Source organism: Camelina sativa, chromosome 6 (assembly GCF_030686135.1).
Source record: "Camelina sativa cultivar CO46 ecotype springtype chromosome 6, ASM3068613v1".
Taxonomy (NCBI): Eukaryota; Viridiplantae; Streptophyta; class Magnoliopsida; order Brassicales; family Brassicaceae; genus Camelina; species Camelina sativa.
In genome coordinates this window covers 16,346,991-16,362,086 of record NC_141885.1, presented here as the reverse complement: position 1 = coordinate 16,362,086, position 15,096 = coordinate 16,346,991, and the positions used below count along the sequence as shown (strand labels likewise).

General features: G+C 37.7%; 2 protein-coding genes and 2 pseudogenes across 2 annotated transcripts; all 4 read right to left on the bottom strand.

The window, feature by feature from the left end:
- Positions 1-723: 723 nt before the first annotated feature.
- LOC147942667 (putative F-box/LRR-repeat protein At3g49150 pseudogene) lies at positions 724-1,452 on the bottom strand (annotated as a pseudogene).
- Positions 1,453-1,759: 307 nt separating this feature from the next.
- LOC109133327 (mitochondrial inner membrane protein OXA1) lies at positions 1,760-3,706 on the bottom strand. The gene is made up of 4 exons (XM_019246342.2): positions 3,513-3,706; positions 2,191-2,485; positions 2,036-2,106; positions 1,760-1,793 (listed from the first exon to the last, which is right to left on the bottom strand). Exons 1-4 carry the CDS (start codon positions 3,704-3,706, stop codon positions 1,760-1,762), a joined length of 594 nt encoding a protein of 197 aa, XP_019101887.2.
- A 7,814-nt stretch (positions 3,707-11,520) lies between these two features.
- On the bottom strand, positions 11,521-13,536 carry LOC147942666 (uncharacterized; annotated as a pseudogene).
- On the bottom strand, positions 13,347-15,015 carry LOC147942665 (uncharacterized). The gene is made up of 3 exons (XM_087456152.1): positions 14,981-15,015; positions 14,432-14,521; positions 13,347-14,323 (listed from the first exon to the last, which is right to left on the bottom strand). Exons 1-3 carry the CDS (start codon positions 15,013-15,015, stop codon positions 13,618-13,620), a joined length of 831 nt encoding a protein of 276 aa, XP_087312278.1. The 3' UTR covers positions 13,347-13,617.
- Between the last annotated feature and the right edge of the window lie 81 nt (positions 15,016-15,096).

The window sequence follows — 15,096 nt, the reverse complement described above, 5'->3', positions numbered from 1 at the left end:
AATCTCTATTGTATTCTTTGTATTTCTCTGCACTGCCCTGTAATCTCTATCTATCTGTTCTTTATGATATTTGTTTTAGGGGTTAATCTAAAATGTATTTAGGATATGATGAACTTGTTGGTTTATACTGAATAATATATAGATGAGAGATCGTAACATCCAAGAGTACTTTTTAGCTTTCGTAACATCCATATTTCCCAAACTGTGATAAAACGCACCAACAAGGATGCTCGAGAGTGTCAGCAATGAAACACTCCATACAAACTCAACTTCTTTCCAAAAAGCTCAACTTATCGTCTTTCACTTGAACATAACAACCACAATCTGAAGACTTTTATATCCATATGAATCTTTTTAGACTTTTATAGCCTCTTTAGAACTATGTACTGAGAGCAGAGACATTTTTTTCTGTTACTGTAAACAATATCTTACGGATATGCATGCATGAAGTCAGGTCAGTGACATATATTTCTATTGGTCCGAAAATTTATGGAATTGTAATGTTGCAGTAAAACGGCTTCTAAAGAAACAGAGCTGTGGTACCTGATCCTTCATCTCTGCCATTGCTAGCATCTGCAGGATCAAACAGTATTATATAATGATGGTGACAGGATATAATAAAAGCAAACTGAATATGTATGTAGCAAAAAAGCACTTGCATCATAGGCTACACATTTAGGTTCATGCATTGCCTAATAGCTATAAATAGAATCTGAACTGTCTTTACACAAGCACGTTGCAAGATGTTTTCAGTACCATTTGGCTTAATCTCCATTTTTCATTGTGAATCATGAGCGGAACTGTCAATCATCGAATCAAAAGGGTTGTAAGAACAACGGATGCCCACCTGCAACCACACAACAAATCTTATGAAAACACAATATACATAGATGATTTAACATAACAGATGGTCAAGTTTGGCAAGTCACACAACATTTCAACACCGTCTTTATCCAGTAACAAGAATGTGATCCCAACACAACCTCCAAAACAAGAGAGCTTTTGGGGATTTCTTACCAGTTCAAGCATGTGAACGAATGCACATTGTCAATTATTTGCTGAAAACCATCGAACCAAAGAATCAATAGTAGTTCCAGCAACATCATTGATGACTGTAGTGGTCTGTGAACCCACATGTTCCACCACCGAATCTCCAGCAACATCATTCACATCTGAGCCTGGAACATGTAAAGTCGACATATATAGAGCGGTGATAGATAGAGACCAAAAGGATCACACAGAGACAAATGTGAAGAAGAGCTTCTGAGATGCTGAGAGAAAATCATCGAGCTGGTAAAGGATCTCTGGTGAAGAAAAGAGCCGTAATTTGGATTCTCTTCACGACCATTACCACGAAGAATGATCCCGCTACAATATGGTTGGTAGCAGCGAGCATTGAACAAGGATCTGAGGGATAGAGTGCGTCTCAAGGCCATTACAGAATCTACTCAAAACCCTGTAAACCCACGTCACAGGACGTTGAGACGAAACCTTTTAAGTAATTGAAATTTTTACACTTTTACTTTGAGATTATTTTCATATATATAGCTCAACAAATTTATTATTATGGTTCTGACCCATTTGTATAAACTACAAAACGAATGCTGAATTTAGTTTAAGAAAATATCTTACAAACTGTGAATAAAGGCCACAAACACTGCTAAACAAAAACTTTTTTGGTCAGTCGATTACACAAAACTCATGCGTCTTTCTTGCCTACATTCAAAAGTTCTTCTTGTTCAACATTATAGCCAATTATTCAGGGATCTCTGGAATGCCTTAATGCTTCTTCACTACACACAAAAGAGATAGATCAGAGATATAGCAACCTCAGCAACACACAAGATGTTACAGGTAATTGAAAAACTCACCGTGCATAAACGCAATGGAGAACAAAATGCAACTAATCAAATAGCAATGTACACCCTACAACTTACACAAAATTAACATCATCATCTGTTCTGAGCTTAATCAAATTCCCTACGTGGTAAAAAATCATAACTTCACCTTTGAAAAAAATATTCCCATAACAAACATGGGAATGATCCACATCCGTGTCCAATGTTTGGGGAGCATTAAGCCTTCAAAACCTACGATTGCATCACACTGTGATGCTCAACATTAAGAATTCAGTCACAACCAACCACAAGAACATATACTTGTTCATATCGAAAACACTGTTAACGATACCTCTACTGCAATCCAGAAAGTCAATCCTGTTAGAAGTGGGAAGATGAATGATGTATCAGCCGTTGTAAGATCAGTGAACCATAGTGCACCGCCTGTTTTAAAGGATGCTACTTTCTCTGCCATTTTACTGATCTGGGGAGGAAGAATTACTGGGATGAAGCCCCTAATGAAATACGAAGACATCACATGCCTGAACAAATTATGAAGCAAAACTCCCAACCCTGTAACGATAAAATAATCTTCACTGCCCGCAAAAAAATAAAGAATACGAGTACCACTAAAGAGACCACCATACCTACATCATCAAAAACAAGACAACAGTTAGGTTGATATGGGGAAGCATGCAAGATGCAACTTATATGAAACTTCAATGAAAGAGCTTAGCTGCAGAGTATCATACAAGAGATTCTGTCGTCACAGGTGAGTAGCATTTACATGCAAATTCTACACAGTTCATAGGATAGTTCGCAAGAAATATTCCGTACAAAATCATTACATTTCAAACACTCAACTCTGAGCGTAGATTCAACCACTGACGACTTCTATAATAGCTATAGAACCAATGTTCTTGTAAACAATATTATAAGGATATAAAGTCGGGTCAGTGACATAATTTTCAATTTATCCGCAGTTTTGTTGGAATTGGAATGTTGCAGTAGGTGTTCTCTTAACAATATTATAAGGATACCTGATCATGAATCTCCGCATATGTTGCAAGGTGTTCTCTTAGCATCTGGAGTATCAATTATCAAACAGTGATTAAAAAAAGAAAGAAGATAATAAGAGCAAACTGATTATGCATGTAGCAAACAATAACGACGCAAAGTTTGATTGTCCATCATATATAAAAACACTTGCATCCAAAGCCACATGTTCATGCAATTCGTGATAGCTAAAAATAGAATCATCCAAACACTCAGCAACTTCAATAATACGCTCAAGTCGATGGTTGTGAAGGAAAGGACAAATCTTGGGAGAAATATTGTTAATTTTAAATCTGAGTTGCCTTTAAACAAGCATGTTACCTAATGTTTCAATACCATCTCTCTTGACCTCCATTTTTGAATATAAATCATGAGCGGGGTTGTCACTCTTCGAATTAAAATAGTGGTAAGAACAATGGAAGCCCACCTGCAATCACACACAACATACAGAGACGATTTAAATAACACACATGTAACACAATTTTCAAGACCGTATGTTACATAGTAACAAAAAAGTGATCCCAACACAACATCCAAGGTCTACATGATTCTTAAAGTGAGTGGCCATAACTTGCAAGTTGACCAGCACAAAACGCAAGAGCTGTGTGGATTTATTACCAGTTTAAGCCTGTGAATGTATGCACATTGTTAATGATCTGCTGAGCAACATCAAAATGGACCACAGGATTAATAGCAGCATCAGAAACTTTTATGACTGTAGTTGTCTGCGAAGCCACATGTTCCACCACCGAATTTATAGTAGCTCCAGCAACACCATTCACATTTGAGCCTGGAACATGAGAAGTCGACATAGAGCGAGGATAGATAGAGACACCAAAAGGAGGGCGTAGAGAAAAATGTGAAGAAGAGCTTCTGAGAGGCTGAGAGAGAATAGAGCTGGTAAAGGATCTCTGATGAAGAAAAGAGCCGCAATTTGGCTTCTTTCCATGATCTTGGGTCTCTCCCTTTTTGGGTCCTTTGTTTTTGTGCTCATTGGCTCTAAAGTTCTCGTTTTTAGTCTATCCCTTCTTGTGTTATTTCGTTTTTGTGCTCCTTATACTTTTACTTTGAGATTATTTTCATATATAGCTCAACAAATGTATTAAAATGGTTCTAACCCAAGAGGCCAAGACTAAGAGTTCATTGTATATACTATATAATTTATATAGTATATATACTATAAACTATAAATGAATGTTGAATTTAGTTTAAGAAAAATATTTTACAAAGTGTGAATAATGCCACACTGCTAAAGAATTGTTCAAGATATAAAATCATGAGACTGAAGCTCACAAATTCGAAGCTAATGAGTAATGGACGCAAGATTGCATATGTTAAGTGTTATATGTCATATGTGTTCGGTTAGGAGGCTTGATTAGTAAATAGTAACATAAGTGGTCACAGTTGCAGTTACTCACTGGGACTCATGAAGTGGAAGTAGAATTTTTTTGACGATATATGATCAAGTTGACCCGGTAAAGAAATTACACTTTTTGCGTATGGTTTGGTTGGTTTACTTACAAAGCACACATCTTAGGGACTTCCGAGGGTTTCTTGAAGAAAGGTTTAAACAATCGTAACAAAACGTATTGAAACGTTGGACATCTCATTAAGTATATAAAGATCCCCTTTTCTTTTTTTTTGCTTTGAGGTTGGTTAGTTGATGAGTTCTATGCCAAATCCCATGCATCTTCGGGACTTTTGGTCAACTGATGAGTTTTCTAATATACATAAATTTTTTGGTAATTTCACATATTATAAGATATCTGAATGTGTTTGATAATTGGTTAAAATAGAATAAAGATAAATGTGATAGTAGAGTTAAACAAGCAAAAGATATAATAACTGAGGTCATGTATATCAAATGGTTTACTTTCATTTCACCTCACACCGAAAAAAACAAAAGAAATTTTGGTCGACCACACCAAGTCATCACAATCTCTTACAGAAGAAGAAGAAGAAGAAGGTTTGCAGCAATTCCTACGTTTCCGTGTTCCATAAATACAAGTAGGGGGAATTGATTAGATTAAAAAATTTATTCAATTCTCTTATATTAACGATGTAATTGGGGCGGGGTAACAAAGTAGAACCGTAATTTGTTTGAATTCTCTTGATTATTATGTATTCGGAGTGGATGAACCGTAATTGGGTATAAATTAGAAATATGATACACATTGAACTTGGGTTCATAGTTCTTGTGTACGTATGTGGATGGGGTTAGATAGTAGAACCGTAATTGGGTATATATTGGAAATATGGTACACATTGAACTTGGGTTCAAAGTTCTTGTGTACGTATAGAGTAATATGTACCAAATTGTTCTTTGTAGGATGGATGTGGACGAACAAGAGAATGTTCCTCCAAGGAGTTTGGATTTACCGAGGAGGTTATTTGCTCTTGACCATTACCCTCTCGAAACCAAGATCAATGCGTATTCTAGACCAGAGTATCTTGCTACAATATCAACGGTGCTGAATGGAACAACAGAAATGGAAAACTTGTTAAAGTCTCCATTTGGGCAGCTTTTTCGTATCCCTGCCAACAAGGCCTCATTCTCAGGGAAGCTTATCCATGGATTAGTTTGCCGTCAGTTGGTGACCAATAAAGTTTGGATTACAAGAATTTGCTAAGTTGACAGGACTCGAATGTGGTAAATATCCAAAAAAGAGATATGTGAACGCAGTGGTTAAAAATGAAGAAGGATGTAAGAGTGTTTGGAAGACTCTATTCGGGAAGAAAAAGGAACTAACAATCGCCGACTTGGTCCACATGTTGGAGTCTGAAGAGATGGAAATGTGGAAGAAAGTTGCTTTGTCGCTGATAATAATAGTCGATGGTGTACTCACATGCATTACTCAGCCAGTCAAACCTACATCCAAAACAGTGGAGATGACCAAGAATATTGAAATTTCTACAAATACCCATGGGGAAGGTTGTCATTTAATAGGACGTTGGAGACAATTACAGGGTTTAATTGTTGTGCAGATGTTGAGCGATTAGTGAAAAGTTGCAAGCGACGGTCAATAGCTGTTCATGGATTTCCTCTTGCACTATAACTGCTGGCATTTGAAACTGTCCCATCACTTGCAAAATTAATACCGTCTGACGAAGACGATCAAGCGTTTACTCAAAGATCGATCCATAATCTTTCTAAATTGCGCCCAATCCGGACAGCAAGCATTTTCACATGTGAGGCTGCTAAAGAGGTACGTACGTGATTGTGCTTGATATTGTACGTACTTATGTGATATAAAAGTATAAGTTCTCTAATTGGTGTATATTTTCTTATACATGTATCATTTTATAGTTGGTTATTACGCGGATGATCGAATCAGTGGAGCATTGTTCTCGTGGATCATTCTCCTGGCGTGATGAGGAGGAAGACCAACAAGTCGAGAACATTGAATATCTCATTAATGCTGGCCACAAATGGGATGAGGCAATATGGGTGGGAGGCGATGCTGAGTTCCCAAAACAGATACGACCTGAAGAGAAAGGTATGTTGACAATTGGGTTATTGTTTGAAAGCGATAATAAAATCTTATGTGAATCAAATTTTATGAACTGATATTCGGTTATTGGTGTTATAGTTACAAGTGGATGTCAAAAGAGGAAACGAGGACAAACATCAACAATTGAAAATAAGAAACTGAAGACATCTACAGCAGCTAATGTGGAAGTGGGGGATACGCCCAATGGTGATCAAACTTTGGATGATGAGCGATTTGAAAGGTATGCGGTTGAACTCAGGCTGTTCTTCAGGAAGCAAGAAGCAATGCTAAAGGAAATGCATGAAGACATGAAGAGCTTCGTCAGTACAGAGATAAGAGCTGCATTATTGGAGGTTAAAGGAAACGACTATGGGGTACCTGAACCTTCTGCTGGTAATCAGATGGGTTCAGAGAAGAAGTCAAAGCAACAGTCACACATAAAAAGTGAGAAAAAGAATAAGTTTCGAAGAATGAGTTCATTAATGGTTAGAAAAAAAAGAAGAGAGAAGGTTCCTACCATCAAAGTTGGTGACACTGCTAAGGTTAGTTTGCCCACTAACATCATTGTTGTATGATTTCCACATCTTAGATAAATTAATTTTTGTTGTTCTCGTGGTTTGCACAAGATGTTGGAAACGTTGAAGGTCTGAATGATGATAAACATGGTGAAAATTTGGTGAGCAGTGATGAAGTAGTTCGACCCCAACAATTGGACGACATGAGTTTTCCAACAGGTGTTTGTGTTAATGCTGCTGCTGGATGGGAAGCTAAAGTTCGCGATTACGACATGCACCAGCCATCTCTGGACGATGGAGCTAATGTACGTACACTAGAATTTGTTAAATTTTGTGTACCTATATTTATGTTTGATGTAGCTAATGTACGTACACGTAAATTGTAAGTTATTAGAAGGTATGAGATCATAGTTGCCCAGATGATGTCGGCGGTGAAGATACCCTTTGTGGTGAGGTATCACCAACTAAAGCATTAGTATCCACTATAAGTATGACATTATATGTTACTTATAATTTAGGGACCTTCTTATTCTAACTTCGTTCATCTTTGTTGTAGATTTTTCTGCAACTGAATACATCAAAAATTAATGAGATACCTAATGATCAAGGATGTAACAATTTGGTGTCTGATGAAGCAAAAAATCAGAGCATCTCCATCTGTAAGTCTCTTAAATATGCGGTTATCTGTTTATCACCTACGATGATGTATACAAATGATGTCCTCTATACCAACCTCGAAAATACAGTCGGTAACATATAGGAATAACCAACGGTCCATTATTTTGAATAGGTGGATGGGCAAGAACTGCATTACGAGGGTGAAACAGTAGAGGTGTTTAACACTACCGAATGACCTATTCGTGAGACCACAATTGAAGACCAACGACAGGTAACTGTAGCTACACATTTGATTTTCAACACTATTTGTGTTACGAACATGTACTGTCTACTTAGCAAGTTTATTTTTCTATATATATGTATAATTCTATGAACGTACATGTATTAGGTCGAGGGGGACGTAGAACAGAAGGAAGGCGAATCAGTTGTGGGTTGTGAAGAAACTGCAGATCCACCAGATAACAGTTCAGGAGTGGTAGTTATTCCAAGTGGATCACATCAACCAGTGACTCATCCAGTTATTATTGTCAATGACTCAGTAAGGGAAGAGACGATGGTCATCATCAACCCACCTGACAGTCGACCATCTCAACCGATAGTGGTAAAAGTTGTTGCATACGATCCGTTGGAAGATGTTGATCATCGTAAATACGCCAGATTCACCGAGTTGATTCAACGGGAAGATGTGTAAGTGTTTTATATTTTATTCGGATTTAGATGTTTTTGTCTGTCTACTCATATAGGAATTGTGCACGATACACAACCTATTCGGATTCTGCAAAGCAGATCACGTCTTCTTCTCCCATCTTATATTGCCTCAACAATGGGTCCACACACAAGTAATTTTTATTTGGGTAAATACGAGTTTAAACTATACATATATTGTTGTTTATGGTGAGATTTTAAACTGAGTTCGGTTTAACAACATGTGCAGCACATGGAAATGATTGCCCTAATGCTGTGGAAAAAGAACGGATAAGAGTTGATAAAACGAAGGAGCGTCATTATTGACTCTGTCATATTTTACAAGTTGACGAGAAGGTTCCTCGTTTTTTCCAAGACTTTGAAGAAAGAGAATATCGTATGGGATAAACTCCTCATTAACATCGTCACTAGAGATTGGATGCATCACGAACCACGATTGAAGTGGCTTGAAGATGTTGATGTTGTATATGCTCCTATGAACTGGAAACTGGAACATTGGGTCGGAGTGGTCATAAATCTTAAAACGAGGAATGTCTCCATTTATGTTTCTTTGGTTAGTGACACTAGAGATGTTGTTGTGAAGACGAAGATGCAGCCAGTGATTGAGATGATATCGTTCCTAATTCACTCGGTAATTGACATCAATTACCGACTCGCTCCATTTACCTTTTCTAGAGTTAATCCTTTAGGTCAAAACGATAGGACAGGAGATTGTGGACCTTTTGCTATGAAGTTTTTAGAATTGGTAAGCATGGGTTATCCGGAGGCTGACTGCTTGAGAATCACTGACAATAATGTTGACCAGGTACGTTTGAAGTACGCGATGGACGTCTATGAACATGGGATTGGGTCGACAATTTGAATTTCCATTATTGTTTCGACCTATTATTTGTCATTTTTTCTAATGTCCCAAAACCGTATGTTATGATGAGACAAGTTTGTTGACCTTCAAATTGTTGTTTAATTCCTTCTCTTAAGTTGGTTGGTTGTTGTCTATTTACATAAGTTCCAACAATGTACGTAGGATCTATCTATGTACGTAGGCTCTATCTTTGTACGTTGGCTCCATATATTTACATACATAGTCTACGTACAGTTTCAGGGTATAGGCAAAATATAGAGAAGTATCTTCGAATCGAAAGTGTAGATTAGTACGTACACGATACAACATCCACCAAACTACATTTAGTGGTTTGATGTCACATCGCTATCTTGTCAAGCACTTATATCAATTATCATTTAAATCAAACTACAAATTCCTCAACCACATCAACAACTGATTCTTATTTAAGATTGAACTATGATCACATAATTCTTACATTCTCATAAGAAAATGAGTAACCCGGATCTTCCTGACGATTTGTTGGCAAAAATCGCGAAGTTGATGGCAACCAAACACTGGTGGTACAAGCAGTCACTTCTACGAGCTGGCAAAAGAGGCCAAAAAATTGTTTACCGGCCTGACGTCTTGAAGGAAGCCAACATCTTGAACATGTGTTCTGACCCTGATGCCATTAAGGTAGCTGGTCGACACATGAAATTTTTTGAAATGTGCGTTAAGGAAGAAACCCGACGGCCATTTATTTTGAAGGCTTTTGTCTTGTAACACAAGTTGGAGACATTGCCGGAGCACTGAAGTTACTACAACGTAACGTCCCATCACATGCAGACGCAATCCTTGCAGCTGCTTTGTTCTGCATCTGTAATGGGTATGGTTACCAGGCCGATATTTTCCTTCGGTTGTTTTCTACAAACCACTACCAACTCGACTCTGAAGAGGTGGGAGAGATGTGTGAGGAACTTGTCTGTGAGCTTAGAAAGTATGGCCCACCATACAATAACACTTATGGTGTTTATTTTGATTATCCTGATAATGATGAAATAACAACTCCTCCGTGCGCTATGAAGTGCGCACTAACAGCATACATTAGTATGGAACGTCCTTACAAGCATCCTTGCAAGAAGTGCCAACTTTGGTGGTGTGCACGCCGAATTAGTCAAATGCTTTAGTCGATTAACTAATTGTATCTCTTTATCATGTTTGTGGGTGCATTGTTCGTGTGGAAGTGAAAAAAAGAGATGAGAATGGCAGGTGTATTGAAGTTGTGTTCACTTTACTCAATGGCAGGTTATATACATTTCCTAAATATATATATATATATATATATATATATATATATTTTCATCGGTAGGATTTATATTAACTGGGCAATAACACTTTAGGAATGAAAGTATAAAGTGTCGTGCAAATGCCAACTATGCCTCTTCATTCATCACTTGTTGGGAAGAAAATGAGTGTCATCTGTTACACAAATCCGAACCTATCTTTTGTGTCTTGCGGTTTTGGAAAGTTGGGAGTTATGAAGGTATGGATGGTTAAATTGTTATTAACGTGTCAATAACATGTACTTTGGTTTGATACATAATATGGCGACTCTCTATAGGTGTACCATGTCTTGTACACACAGAAGCCTCGTCGAGAGTCTTAATAAAACCAGATTTCGACGGACTTGAACATCACCAGTTGATGTAAGTAATTATTATGTATGATAGCTTCCAAATAGCAATGTTCTTAATGCTAAAAGGTTGAAACCCACTTTCCATAATTACAGATCTGAGTTTGCTGCACATTACCACATAAACCATGTGATGGAGGAGGATGGGGATAACATAGAAACCCCAAATGAAGGCATTGTGCAGGCAGGCGAGAGCTCATGGACTCAAAATGCAACAATAGATGATGATGGGGAGTGTTCAGGAACAAAAGATTATAATGGAAGTTTTATGTATTTTATCATATTTTTTGTAAGGATAAATACTCTTTCTGCTTGAAGTAATTCTGAATTATTAGTATGTTAAATGTTATATTTACACCAACTATGTTATGATTTATGAATAATTAGGATGTTATATGATATTTATTACCACCCACCATTAATTTCTGAGTACGTAGACAGGTACTAAGTCCTAACGACATGTATATGTACGTACAACGACAAAGTTTTAAATTTATGTACACATACACATGTTTGTTTAACTAAACATACAACCAAACAAGTGAATAGGATTTCCAAAACCTTTCATGTACGTACATAGCCACAGTGTATGATGTGTACGTACACATCATTAAGTAAACGTACAACAAAACAAGGGATTAGGATTCCTACGACTTATATATGTACGTACATAGCCACAGTGTATGATGTTTACGTACACATGATTCATTTACCGTACAACCAAACAAGTGAATAGCAATACACACCCTACATTGGGCGGTTTACAGTGAAAGCAATTTATTTAAATCGTATTTTTGCAAGTTTTCTTGTTATGGCCCGAGCTTCTACACCTGGTACACTTATTTGGACGAGGGCGTTTGTTTCTTCTTTTCTGTTAATAATAAATGGAAAATGCTACATGAAATGTCACATATCTAATATAGAGTATGGTAACGTAACAATAATAACAAATTTGATACAATAACTACTAATCCGGTTTTCTCCCTTTGATTTAATCCTCTTTGAAACTGGCCTTCCCGGTGGTCATCTACTGTGTGGAGGTATTAAATGAAGTTCAAAGACATGAACTGGAATGTCGACGTCTTTTAGATCCTCAATTGGTAAAACAGCTTCTTGATAAGAAGCTGTAAAAGTGTTAAGCAGATACCACGCAACAACAATCGACTTCGGATTGATCCCAAAATGTATTGCAGCCGCTAGACCATGTTCGCACGGAATTCCTAACCTTGTGTACACTAGACAGGTACACGTACACCAGTCTAAAACAACATGGAAATGCTCGCCTGTCTTACTAGTCACTTGGTAACTCCACGGTCCTGACATCATAACTGAAAACTTCCCAGATTCAGGAAGCTCTTGCAAAAACCGGTCATCAACTTCAGGAGTTACCAAAGACGTACACTTGGAAGCTTTTTTCCTCTTTTCACCAAACCATCGCATTATTACCTCCCTAATGAATTCCAACATGTACACAATCGGATAGGTTTTCGCTTTTGTGAGGAAAATATTCAAAGACTCACCAGTGTTGCTTGATATTATGTTGTATCTTTCCCCTTTACAGTATGCTCTTGTCCAATGCTCCAGCCCAATATCCTCTAAATATTTTGTGCATTCAGGACTCCTACTCCTTAATTCCTCAAAATATTTTGTAAAATCTCTTACTCGATATGTTTTTGCTGCGCTTATAAACAATCCCGAAACTCCAAATCTATTATAGGTTGTCAAAATATTTCTCTCCAGATGGACTATATACGCTCCATGATGCGCATTGGGGTATACTACACTGATCCCTTTATATATTGACGAATGTCGGTCTGAAACTATCATTAAATCTTCACCATCTGGAACGATCTCCTTTAACTTATCAAAGATCCATATCCACGATGCATCTGTCTCCCCATCAACAACACCAAACGCAATAGGAAATATATTAAAGTTACCGTCTTGAGCTGACGCTATTAGTAGGCATCCTTTGTAACGGCTTTGAAGTTGTGTTCCATCAACAACGACGACTTTTGGCATATATTGTAGTCCCCTAATAGAGACCCCAAGAGAAACGAAAACATACTTGAACCTTTCTTTGCCATCACCTTCTGATGTCGAATGGAGGTGGTAGATTGTTCCTGGATTAGTTTTACGAAGGAGGTACAAATATGTCGGTAAAAACCTGTAGCTTTTCTCATCATCACCCTTAACATGTTCCACTGCCACTTCTTTAGCTCTCCATGCGGTAGAATATGAGATGCGAACGTTCAAGTCATTTAATATCAGATATGGAACGTCAACAGCTCTAGGCCCTGCTTGCGTAGAACTGTATCTACTCTTGATCGCTTCTCCAACAACTTTATAAGTAGCATGTTTACCATAATTCTTCCGGGTGTCGATGTCACAAGTATGAATATCCACATACCTACTGATTTTGAAATTTGTATTTTACAACATGTGCAGTCAACTGCCTTGGACAACTTCTATCAATGCATACCAATTCCAATCTTTGTGGACAAGACCGAATTTGATGGAAACAATAACAATTTCTGATTGCATGGAAAGACATTGTCTGCTGCAACATTTCTTTGGTTTGAAACAAACTTCCAACATACAGTGACTCCCCTGTCGTGGCAATTTCAACTTGTGTCTCATCTGCTCTCAGATGGGCTAAATCATCAAACATTGGAGCATCAACAATTTTGAGTAACTCAGCCTCATCTGTTCGCATCGCTTTGAAGCCATTGAAAACTTCGTACGACTCATTCAAGGTGACTAATCTCTCACCTGATTCGGCCCCTGATTCAGACATCACAGCCAATGATGCCTCTCCAATTTGAATGTCTAAACTATTTCCTTCTCCTATAGCAGGTTCTTCATCATTTGTGTACGTTTAACCAGCATCTTCGCATACTTCCTCACGTACACATTCTGTATTGTACGTACATTGATAAGCCGGTTCAATATCACCATTCCCTTGAACTGGTCCATCACGTACAAGTGCAATTTTATACATACACAATTGTAATAAGCGGGTAAAGTCCCCTGGTGTAACCACTGGAATCTGATTCTCGCCACCGTCTCCGGTATGCCCAATCATGTTTTCTCTGTTGACAAAATCTGTCCACTTGTTGTAATCATAATCTTCTTCATCTCCTTCACTACCTTCGATAGTTGGATCAAGCGTACTCCCTTCACTTGATCCATCACTGTCCTCATCTTCATCATCATCTTCATCATCCTCTTCGTCGTCCTCTTCATCATCCTCTTCATCGTCCTCTTCATCATCCTCTTCATCATCCTCTTCATCATCCTCTTTACCCTCATTTTGCTCGACCCCTACCCCGTCCTTGCGTTCATCCCCAATAACTATCTCCAACATCGAATTTGTAGGATTTTCACTCCTTGACAACTTGTTATTTTCATGACTCTCAGTGTCCACAAATGCATTAACTTTGGGATAAAATGAGACACACATGTTTACACTTGCATCACCTCTGCGAATGAAAATGAATGTATCCAAGCTCATTTGATTGTCAATGTGCACAGGAGGGCGTTTACGTTCTATCATGACAGACATTCGCTCTGGCATCCAATAACTGATTGTCGGAGTAAACTTTGTAGCCGGAATGCAGAACAACTCACATAACGTACACGATAGCTCCGTGTACGTAATGTTTCATTTCAGTAATATACACTTGCCAAACTTTCCTTTCTCAGGTTCAAATTCCCATTCTTGTTGTTCAGTACGAATCCAAACACCAACAACAATAAATACAGGAATATCCATTACACACCTGCAACATAAATGCATCCATTACATTAAATGTCATGCCTATTAATCTGGACACAAATAAATACCCAACAACACATACATCAAACATTAAACCCACATAACACATACATCAAACATTAAAACCACCCAGATTCCATTCCTTTTGTTTTTGGTACATAAAAAACAAAACACCAGCTCTACTAACTTAGTTATGGAAGATTGTTGTTCTTATACCTCTGCATATATTACCTGAAAAACAAAATTCAACTTTCTTCTTCTTCTTCTTCACTTCACAATCTCCTCCTACTCGATCTAAGTTTTTTTTCCTCCTTTATCACTCTCGATAATAACTCTCAATCATACAAAAAGAATAAAAAGATGCTCAGCATTAATTGGGTTGGTATTTGTCTTCTCTTGCATTTAATACTATGTGACATAAAGATCAATAATTAAACATTAAATTTTAACTGTAGCAACTAACCTTAACGACGAGATAACTCCCCAGTTTCGTTTCATCGTCGGTTGTTTCGTTTCCTCGTCGGTTGGCTTTTTGGTTGCGAGGGCAAAAATGTCTAGCTGAAGGGAGGTGGCTATTTG

Coding starts and splice junctions, on each gene's coding strand:
- LOC109133327 (XM_019246342.2), bottom strand. CDS start 3,706: ATGTCGACTTCTCATGTTCCAGGCTCAAATGTGAATGGTGTTGCTGGA. Junction 2,107..2,190: donor CTTTCTGGATTGCAGTAGAG/GTATCGTTAACA, acceptor TGAGCATCACAG/TGTGATGCAATCGTAGGTTT. Junction 1,794..2,035: donor CGGATGTGGATCATTCCCAT/GTTTGTTATGGG, acceptor TTTTGTGTGTAG/TGAAGAAGCATTAAGGCATT.
- LOC147942665 (XM_087456152.1), bottom strand. CDS start 15,015: ATGAAACGAAACTGGGGAGTTATCTCGTCGTTAAG. Junction 14,522..14,980: donor GGAGTTATCTCGTCGTTAAG/GTTAGTTGCTAC, acceptor TTTATGTTGCAG/GTGTGTAATGGATATTCCTG. Junction 14,324..14,431: donor TTTGAACCTGAGAAAGGAAA/GTTTGGCAAGTG, acceptor TCCGACAATCAG/TTATTGGATGCCAGAGCGAA.